The sequence below is a fragment of the Pteronotus mesoamericanus genome, unplaced genomic scaffold (assembly GCF_021234165.1).
Source record: "Pteronotus mesoamericanus isolate MK-2021 breed Mesoamerican mustached bat unplaced genomic scaffold, CSHL_Meso_final contig_657, whole genome shotgun sequence".
NCBI lineage: Eukaryota > Metazoa > Chordata > Mammalia > Chiroptera > Mormoopidae > Pteronotus > Pteronotus mesoamericanus.
The window spans coordinates 5170559-5180061 of NW_026555229.1; the positions used below are offsets into that span (position 1 = coordinate 5170559).

Below are 9503 nucleotides of genomic sequence, written 5' to 3' on the forward strand. Positions count from 1 at the left end.
CAGACCTGGGGTGGGGACGAAAGCAGCCCTAAGGCCTGGGGGTCCGGGGATTTCCCAGCTTCTGTCTGCTCCAGGCCCTGGGCAGCCACATGTCCCTGAGAGTAGCCGCTCCGAGGGAAGAGGCTCAGCCCTCAGGTTTCGGGGCCTTTGATGGAGCTCTCTGGCTGATGCTGAGCCGCGTGAAAGGGGTCCTTGGACTCCATGGGCTTTTGGTTCCTTTGCTGAATGACCCATGCAGACAAAGGCCCTGTGGCTTAGACTTCAGGGCTCTGAACTAGAGTTGGGGGGCCCACTCTAAAGCTGCTGGAATCCCGACTGAAACCAGGAAAACGGCCCAGCTCTGGGACTCTGCAAGTTGCCAACAGAGACGAAGCACTCGGCAGCTGCCCTACTCTGCCTCACAGCGAGCGCACAGAGCTTTGAGCCCATCTCTGCCTCCTGAGCTCCCTGCACGCTCTGCCTCAAAACCCACCCCCTCCCCCGCCCGTCACCAGGCGCCTCCAACACAGCCAACTTCTCCTGCCTGTGCCCATCATCCCTCATACTCAGGACACCGAAACCTTCTTGCATACCCCTCCACATCCCTCACAGATTGTCCATCCTGCAAGGTCCAGCCTCTGAAAACGATCTCGATGCCACCAGCCGGACTTGCTCTTATCCGCTCTATCAAACTAAGCCCCTCAGCTTGACTTTCCGTCCTGCACCAGCCCAGCCTTCTCCCGGCTGCCAGCACACCACAGCCCCTCTACAGCGGGTTCCTTAGTTATGCCCAGGGCCTACTTACCCCTCAGAGAAGCTGTTTCACTGCCAGCCTACCGCCTCGCCCCCTCCGGGCAGCCTTCCTTGACTGCCTCAGCCCTGTCCGTGGCGCATGGGTCACCATGTAGTTGTTCTTACTCAGGCCTTGCCACTTTTGTTCATGTTCCCAGACACCCTGTTGTAGGGCAGGGCCCACAGGGGATGCTGATGGGTGGACACGGACTCCTCATGTCTGACTCCATGGACTCGCCCTTTTAGCGTCCACCAGTCCCCTTCTAAGTTCAGGAGTAGACGCAGGCCTGGCCTCCTTGAAGAGCAGTTGAGTTGCCTTTTTGGGCTCCCACCCAGCTCCCATCTCCATCCCCACCTGGATGGAAGAAGGCAGGCTGGGGCTGCAGCAGCTCACAGACACCAGGCAGGTTGAATGTCAAGTGCGCTTTACTGGGCCCCTGGGCCTTCAAATGCTGTCCTCACAGAGCCCGGGGCACCCCCTCCCAACACCTCCAGCTGCACAGGAAGCGGGGCGGGTGGGAGGGAGTACGTGGAACAGCTTGTTCTCCTGCTCCAAAGGGTCATGGGTAATGCCGGGCCACAGCTGCTTGCCTTCCCCTGCAGCCCCCGTCTCACCCCTGCAGCTAGACCCTCCTCAGCGTAGGGACGGGGGCTGCCTGCGTCTTCCGCGCAGGGAGCTGGCCTCACACCAGCCACCTGCTCCTGCTTAAAGTGGGGCAAGGGGCCGTGTGCGAAACTCTCCCAGGGGCAGCTGTGTTGTAGGAGGCAGCGCAGCCTGCTCTTGTCGGGGGAGAGCTGGGCAGACCCTGGGAGCCAGGCTGGCCTTTCCCGTCAGGCCCAGGGAGCTGGCAGGTGAAGCAGTGCGGCTCGGCCAGCTGAGGCTAGAGGTGCATCCTGGATGGCCGGGTGGGGCGCCGGCCCGGCTGGATGTCCCCTCTGCCCAGCCATGGGTCACCAGTCCCGCTCGGCTGGCTCTCGGTAGGGGAGGCCTAGGAAACTGAAGACATCCTTCTCGGTCGGGGTGGGAAGCACTCGGCCAGACGTGACCTTGAGGCCTCGGGTGCCCCGCACCACGCCTGTGCTGAGGGCGTGCTCCGACAAGCTCATGCCCTTGGTCTTGGCCAGAGCCCGCATGGAGCGGTTGAAGTGGGCAGAGCCGGTGAAGTAGAGCAGGGCACAGGCAAACTCGCTGTAGGGCACAACGATGATGTCCAGTCGCCGGTGCCGTTGCCCCGGCCCCGGGAGCTGGCACACACCCAGGTACTTCTGCTGCTGGCCATTGTCCTCCTGGCTCACCAAGTCATCGGTCAGGAAGCCTGGCCCAACACAAGAGGGCTGCTGGGGGTGCGGGGACCGGGCCCAGGGCCATCCCAGCGCCCCAGCTCTCCCTCGGTCATCCTGGGCCCTCCAGTCCCAGGTCGCCCATTTCCTTGCTGGGTGACCTTGCCCTCTCTGGGCCTGTCTCCTTACCTGTAAAATGTGCATAAAAACCCCTCCCATTCCCCACAGTGTCACAGAAAGATCAGGTGAGACACTCAACCTGCACGTGGTACGAAGCACCTGTGTGGTGTGGGGCTGTTTCATCTCTTCCCTGAAATGGCTCTGGCCACGGGGTGAATTTCATGAAACAACCTTCCCCTGCGTCCTGCCTAGACATTTCAACTCTGAGGCTCTCCCTCCCAGGGACCACCTCGCCCTGCGCGGCCCCTGCCCACCTGCGCACCCAGAGGTGGAGCTTATACCTCGCTGCCGAAGGCTGTCAAGGAGGCGACTGAAGATTCCCTGGTGCGATCGGCCATCCGGGTGAGTGAGGAGCACGTCGACATCGCCACAGGTCACCTTCCCCCGTCGGTAGGAACCGCAGGCCACGCACAGCAGCCCGGGGTTGAGGGCCTGAGCCGATTCCCGGACCTAGGACAGAGCAGCAAGGGGACATTAGCCTTTCAGGGCATCCCTCCCGCGTGTCAGCACAAGGCCTTCCCTGGCCCAGGGGCCCAGCTCGCGGCTCACGCCTCACACCAACCCCTGGATGCACAACGAAAGCCTGAGGAAAGGGGCCCCAGAGAGCAGAGGCCAGAAATCTACCCTGGGGAGCAGCGGTTCTCTGAGCACGCCAGGACAGAAGGGAAGGAAACGCGCTCACCCCGAGGGAGGCACCTAAGGAGAGATACAAGAGACGCCCTGGGATGCTGAGGAGAGCTCTGATCCTTCCCCCTGGGCCCCTGCAGGGCACGGTGACACAGCTTCTCTTGGCCCCTGCCCACACCCACGTGCAGGTCTGTGAGACTCCACTTAGGACAAAGGGCCGGTACCTGAAAGCCCTCAGCAGGGTCTCAGCAGCCCCAGGTATCTATGGATTTGGTGCTACAGACAGAGTGTGTGGTTTGGGGTCTGAAGCCTGAACAGGTGGCTGGCAGGTGCCCTGGGCCCAAGTATGGGGGGAAATGGAGCCCAGAAGTGTAACGACACCTGTGTGGAGGGGGAAGAGTTGGGAAGAGGAAGAGGAGCCCAGAAATATAACTACACCTGTGATGGTGAGGAACAGAGGGGAGTGGACGGGGAGAGGAGAGGAGGGGAGAGGGGAGGGGAGGGGCGGGAGGAGAGGGGAGAGAGGTGATTCTGAGCCCTCCCCACCCTCACTCAGAGGAATGGGGCCAGGCACGGAGAGAGCTGTGGCAGAGGCAGCTGTCAGGCAGCTGTCAGCCTAAGGGTCCTCCCGCACTGAGAGGGACAAGCTCATTAGCCCCTACCCCACAGGCACCGAGGCCTTTCATATGCAGATGGCCTCCCGCCTCCACCCCAGGACACCGAGATTTCTGGGGTCCTGGATACCTTCAACCATGACACCTCAATTCTCCTGACAGGCAGTTCTGCTAATCCCCTCACGCCCTTCTTGAGCCTCCCAAGAAGGTGGGAGGAGGCCTAGGGTGAGTAATCCCATCAAAAACTCCTAAGGCTGGACCCCTCCAGTGGAGGGGGAGCAGGCCAGGTGGGCAGGGGGCCCAGAGGCTCGCTGGGGCATTCTGCTTGCCTGGACACCGTGGCTGAGTGACGGTGTCACTACCACCAAGGCCTGGTGACAGGTGAACAAAGGGGCCCGCCGTCCACCCTCTGCTGGCCTCAGATTCCTGTGGTCTGGGGAAGGGCTGAAGGCTGATTGCAGCTCAGCCGTCCGGAGGGTCCCACCCGATCAGAACCTGAGACCACTGTGAGCAAGCCTTGCCCACGGCGGCCAGCCCGACCCTAACGCCAACTGAAGAAATGATACACCTAGCCCTAAATGAACCCTGGTTGCTCTGTAATCTAGGTTTTATATGAACTCAAGCCCTAACCCAACTCTAAATGAAACCCTCATCTTGGACAAACCTTATCTCTAGGACAACCATGAATCTTAACTAAAAGCATCCAATACTAAGAAAACCCTATACCTAATTCAGGCCTCGCCTTAACCCACCTCTTAATTTAGCTTTCTTCTAACCCCAAACCCAATCCTACCAGCACTGGGCTTCTTCGCAAGCTCTAACCCAAACAGGTGGGCTTCAGAAAATCTATACATCTGGAAAGAGATATAAGACTCTACACATTTGTACAACTTCTGAAAGGAAAGAGTTCACAGTTTTCACCAGGTTCCCAAAGAAGTTTGTGTATCAAAAAACGTTAAGAACCTCTGCCCTGGGACCTATCCTAACCTAGCCCAGTTCAAACCTCAATACCCTTAAGGAGTTCTGACTATAATCCATCTCTAGTCTAACCCCAACAAGAACCCAGTCTCAACACCCTTCTAGCATATAAGCCAATGAATGCTTACTCTGCCTGACCACTGAGAACCCTAATCCAAGGAGCTGATTCTGCAGCCCTTCCCTACCAAAGCCACCCACCCCTCCTCTGGGCTCACAGCTTCAGTCGCGACTTGCTCTTTGCTCCCTGCTCCTAACCTCTGGTGGCCCACAGCCGCCTCTGCCCGCTGGGCTCCCCAGCTGAGGGCAGGAGTTCTTGGCTTTGAGCCAGGCCCTAACCTCATGGCAGGGCCTGGCTCTGCTCATGCCCTGAGACACCTGCTTACTGTCTGCTCAATCTCTGCAGCCTCCTCTCTGGGAATGCGCTCCAGAAAGTCATCGTAATGCTTCAGGCCTATGGCCTGCTGGGTAGTCAGGGAGGCCTTGTTGCGGATGTCTTCTAAGCTTCGGAAACCCTGGAGAAAAGAAACAAGCAGGGGCACTCTGAGGATGCAGGACCAAGGGAGAGGTGGCGGATGTGCACACCCACAAGGCTTCCATCGGCCCCAGACTCCAAGGAAGACTTGTAACAGCACCAACCCCAGGAGCAGCTGCGTCTATAATCGATGGAACTTGGAGAAGGCGGGGTCCTGGAAGACGAGCCCCAGTTCAGCCCTGCCAAAATTCTAAAATATTGGCTCATGATCCCACCTGGGCTCTGGATACTCAGCCCTGAGGCCCGATCTCTTCAGAAAGGCCTTTGCTGGTGTGGGAGGTAGAGAAATATACTTCTTGTCTCTGCCTCAGGTGAATGCCTCAAGTACACCAAGCTCCAGGGCAGTTCTGGAGCTAGGACAGGAGTCTACATGAGCCTTGGGCCCTTTGAAAAATAGTCTCCCTGTAATCTGGGGGGTTCCTTCCCATCAGAGCACAGTAGGTCAGGAGTTCGGAGACACTGAGAGGCATTTGGGACAAGGTGTGACCTGATGGTACCACATCTGGGCAGTCTTGGTTCCAGCTCCCCAAATATTAGAGAAGAGTTCCAAGACAGGCACGCTATCACTGATGTAGTCCAACTTCCGCAGATGTCCGCTCTCCAGGATCTCTACGATCTTCTCAGCCATCCGTTTCCCAATCCCAGGGATCCTGCAGGCCTCCTAGAGGAGGGGGTTGGAGAGGCAGGGAAGAAGAGTGAGGGGATGGGAGGCGGAGAGCCAGAGGGGGGATGCTGACCCCCTCAGCAGCTGTCTGCGTGAAGGCCAGCGGGGCCGCTCCGCAGCTGGTGGCCGTGTCAAGCGGGGACACGACTGAAGAGGAGACGTTTGGATGGAATGGGCTGGTTCACTTGTCTTTGGTTCCCATGGGGAGGGAGATGAGCACAGGAAGCTGAGATACTACTCCCCATCACTGTCACAACAGCGGGAGCTAACACTTACTGAGGCCTGCTGTGTAACGGGTCATGCACTACGGAGCTCATCTAATTTAGTGCACCAAATTTGTTACTATTCTTAGTCCCTTTTTACTGGTGAGGAAACTGACACTCAAACGGTTTAAGTAATTTGCCTAAAGTCACACAATTAGTGATAGAAACCAGAATTCAAACCTTGGTCTGTTGGCCTTCAGAGTCTAAACATTTTTAAAACTTTATTAAGGAAAAAATTCCAAAGTAGACAGAACAGTGTAACAAACCCCCAAGTAACCATTGACTAGATTCTATAATTATCAAGATTTTGCCAATCTTTCATCAATCTCCCCTTTTTTTCCCTTTTGTGCAAGTTCCAGACATCATAACATGTTACCCACTCCACCTGATCCCCACTTGTGACCGGTGCCTCCACCAACCTCTAGCCAGTGAAGAGGAGACCACATCCCACACCCTGCATACCCTGCCCTGGCGCCCAGGTACCTGGTAGGAGGCGACAGGCTTGTGGAAGCTCTTGAGAGCATTGATGGCCTTGGCATAGCCCAGGGCCCTCCATTTGTCTCCCTGAACACTGTAGGCTTTGGCCAGCACTTCCAGCTTTTCTGTGATGTAGGCATTGTGGTTGGTTGCCTTCTGGCTTGAAGGCTGTGCACAGACCCACTTATCCAGGCCCTCGGGGGCGGGGCTGGGCTCACCATCTCCCTCAGGAGGGGCGGGGTATCGGCCACTAATCAGGGCTTCCAGATCAGCTGCACTAACCCGGGTCTCTTCCCCATCACTGCTTTCCTCATCAGAGCCGGGCTTGAGGTAAGGAAGGAGAAGAGACAATAAATTCACAGCCTTCATGAATGCTCCCCGAAGGTGGTGGCTGAGTCTCCTAGTGAGACCCAAGAATTAGGCTGGGCATTCTGCATCAGGCCTGTGTCTCCTTAAGTGTGGGGACGGCCCTAGCCCTAGGATGCCCAGTGGCACGTGGTAGATGTGATCTGGGCAAATACAGGAGTGACAAGTGTTGGGAACATCTAAATGGCTTCACAACAGACATCCCTCCCCTCTCAGGGGTCCTGGACCTTCTGAACAGCCACTAGACCCTTCATGTTTCTGTGATCTAGTTCTCAGGGAATGGGAGCTGTGGGGACTGAAAGGCTCCTTACCTGGGCTTGGGTGCTTGGAGCTCCTTCTGTTCTCCAGGGAGGAGATACAGGTCTAGTGGGAGTAGGGGGAGGAGAGGGGGCTGTCCTGAGAAGAGCCTCACAGGCTCCAGGAGGAGTAGCAGAGTCTTGGTCTGCCTTACTGAGCTGTGGTTGGGCCAGGTACCTGCAGGGTTGGTGACGGGAAGATGAGACATCAAAGGTCTTACCCTATCCCTGCTCCCAGTCCTTCTCTACTTGGAAACCTTGGTTTCCTAATGTGCTCAATTAAGACAAAGAGAGTTGTTTTTAATAACTCAAGAAAAGAGTTCAAGACGCTGCCAGAAAACATTTGAGAAAAGTCTGGGACCAGCCCACCTGTCGGGGGTGGAGATGCTGAATCCTGCTGTGTCCACCAATCTTCTCTCCTGCAAGCACAGGCTCAGCCAGGCTGACTTTACCAGCTGCGCACCCAGGGGCAGCCGGGGCAGTTTAAGGAGGCGGAGGGCTCGCTCACAGTCCATGTCGTCATCCACCACAATATGAGTGACCCCTGGCGCCTGGGCAGAGTGTATCTGGCCGCCATGTTGGACAATCTGCTTCTCAAAGAGTTCTGCCCGGGCTCGCCCAATGCCTGTTGGCACCACATGGGCCCGCAGGGAGCTCAGCCACTCTGTGGAGGAGACATCCAGATGCCTAGTGTCATAGCTTTCGGACATGATCCAAATGATCCCATCAGAGTCCCCTACTCCCAAACAATCATTTTCTTCCCATCCAGGCAGCCTGCCTTCTGGGGGCTCTACCGCAAGCACACAGTTAATTTCCTCATGGGCCAGCACCTGATGTAAGGGACAAGGATTTTGAGAAGTCCTGTTCCCTCATGTAAACTGGAACAGTGTCCAGCACATTGTAGGCATCCTATAAATCTATCTGCTCACTTATTCGTTCAACAAAGATTAATAGATGCCTGCCATATACCAGGCACAAGGCACACATGTCTTGCAATTACAGGCCTCACAGTCTAATAGATCCTCCATTCCCATCCAGTGTAAGCCTCTGCCATCTATTTGTCAATTTGGCTGCAAAATACATGATAACTCTGGGGACCTAAGATGGATTTCTGGGCCCTCCCCACCCCCCATTGCAGGCAATCTCCTGGACAGTGAAGGATTCTGCTGGTCATTTGTTTCCTTAGGAATCAGAGAGTATTTTCTGATGGATGGCGGTCTAAGGGTGGGGCAGAAGATAACACAGCAAGGGGCCTGTCAAAGACCTGGGACCAAGCCTAGTACAAGGCAGGTATAAACCAACCTGCAGGCTCTGGTCAGGCAGAGCCAGCTCTGGTATCTGATTCTGGCCAAGAACAATGTAGAAAGTCTAAAGGTTCAAGCACACCAAGGTTCTGAGATTAGGTCTGCTCACCTGTTGCTCCTTCACCGTCTTCCTTCTTGGGAATCTTTGCAAGTGCTTTTGGTGATGGATTTGCATGAAATTTCTTCCGCTTGGGAAATGCCTTCAAGATGCCCCTGGGGTCCATTGAGGTATGGCTGGATCCTGGCCTTTCTGTCTGAGGGTTGATCGGGGCAGCAGCCATGAGGAAACCCAGAATTGAGGTTCTCCAACCCCTTTGCCTATGGAGGTAGGATCTCTACGGACCAGGCCTTGGAGGCAGTAGCCCAGTTACCGAGAGTCTCCCAAAACCCATTTGAACTTCAGTGGTTCAGCCTCGCTCTACACTCATCACTCTTTCAAAGTTAGATTATTGGGGGAAATGAGGGGTTCCAAACGGTATCATTCCTCAGAGGGGGTTACTCTAAAGATTCAGTGCAGTGTCTGTCCTGCTGCAGTCCCAAAGGGGTGAATTCCCAAGAGGGGATGCTAAATTTGGAAATAGAGCTAAATCTTTAGAAAGGATTTGGTTCCCAAAGAATAGAGACTGGGTGAATCTGCACAAACTCCACACAATCTTTCTCTATCCCCATCACAGACCCGCAGAAGAAAACCTGGTGGTGTGGGAAAGTTAAGGAGGCAGGTGAAATACCCTGTACCTGCCCTGGTTGCAGGCCTCTCGGCATGGGAGCGCTCAGATCCGCAGCTGCGGGAAGATGGGGCAAGGCCACAGCAGGTGTGCAGAGTCTTCCGGGATTCGGGGAGTCTCGGCCTCACAGCTGGGGGTAAAAGAAGACTCCAGCAGGTGTAGGGTACCAGCCGCGGTACGCAGCTGGAGCGTACTCGCGACACCCAGCTGGGGGGCCCGAAGAGTGATGGCGAGTCCGGACGCTGCCCTGAGGATTCGGCCCGAGGTAACGTTAACTTCAGGTCCAGCAAGACACCCGAAGGGTGGGCAAGAGTAAATTACTACTTACTTACCCGGGTAGCCAATGAGAGCGGATGAAGTGAGAGGGGCGGGGGGAGGTGGGGTGGGGGGTGGGGTAAAAAAAAAAAATGACCAGAACAATTTCC

General features: G+C 56.2%; 1 protein-coding gene across 6 annotated transcripts; it reads right to left on the bottom strand.

Annotated features, from left to right (window-relative positions):
• Positions 1 to 1308: 1308 nt before the first annotated feature.
• POLL (DNA polymerase lambda) lies at positions 1309 to 9407 on the bottom strand. Of its 6 annotated transcripts, none has more exons than XM_054581393.1 (9): positions 9089 to 9407; positions 8463 to 8607; positions 7419 to 7713; positions 7065 to 7227; positions 6394 to 6711; positions 5471 to 5644; positions 4835 to 4963; positions 2514 to 2682; positions 1309 to 2087 (listed from the first exon to the last, which is right to left on the bottom strand). In XM_054581393.1, the coding sequence occupies exons 1-9, from the start codon at positions 9113 to 9115 to the stop codon at positions 1723 to 1725; spliced, it is 1785 nt and encodes a 594-aa protein (XP_054437368.1). In that variant the 5' UTR covers positions 9116 to 9407; the 3' UTR covers positions 1309 to 1722. The 6 variants fall into 6 exon arrangements, with proteins under 6 accessions (XP_054437368.1, XP_054437371.1, XP_054437369.1 ...); XM_054581396.1 differs by having other exon boundaries at positions 6670 to 6711; positions 7065 to 7116; positions 8463 to 8671; XM_054581394.1 differs by having other exon boundaries at positions 7065 to 7116; positions 8463 to 8671.
• Between the last annotated feature and the right edge of the window lie 96 nt (positions 9408 to 9503).

What these genes read in the sequence shown, in the direction of transcription:
- POLL (XM_054581393.1), bottom strand. Translation starts at nt 9,115, where the DNA reads ATGCCGAGAGGCCTGCAACCAGGGCAG. An exon ending in AGACGGTGAAGGAGCAACAG is followed by an intron (nt 7,714 to 8,462) that starts GTGAGCAGACCT and finishes TCTCCTCCACAG; the next exon opens with AGTGGCTGAGCTCCCTGCGG. An exon ending in AGCATCTCCACCCCCGACAG is followed by an intron (nt 7,228 to 7,418) that starts GTGGGCTGGTCC and finishes CCAACCCTGCAG; the next exon opens with GTACCTGGCCCAACCACAGC.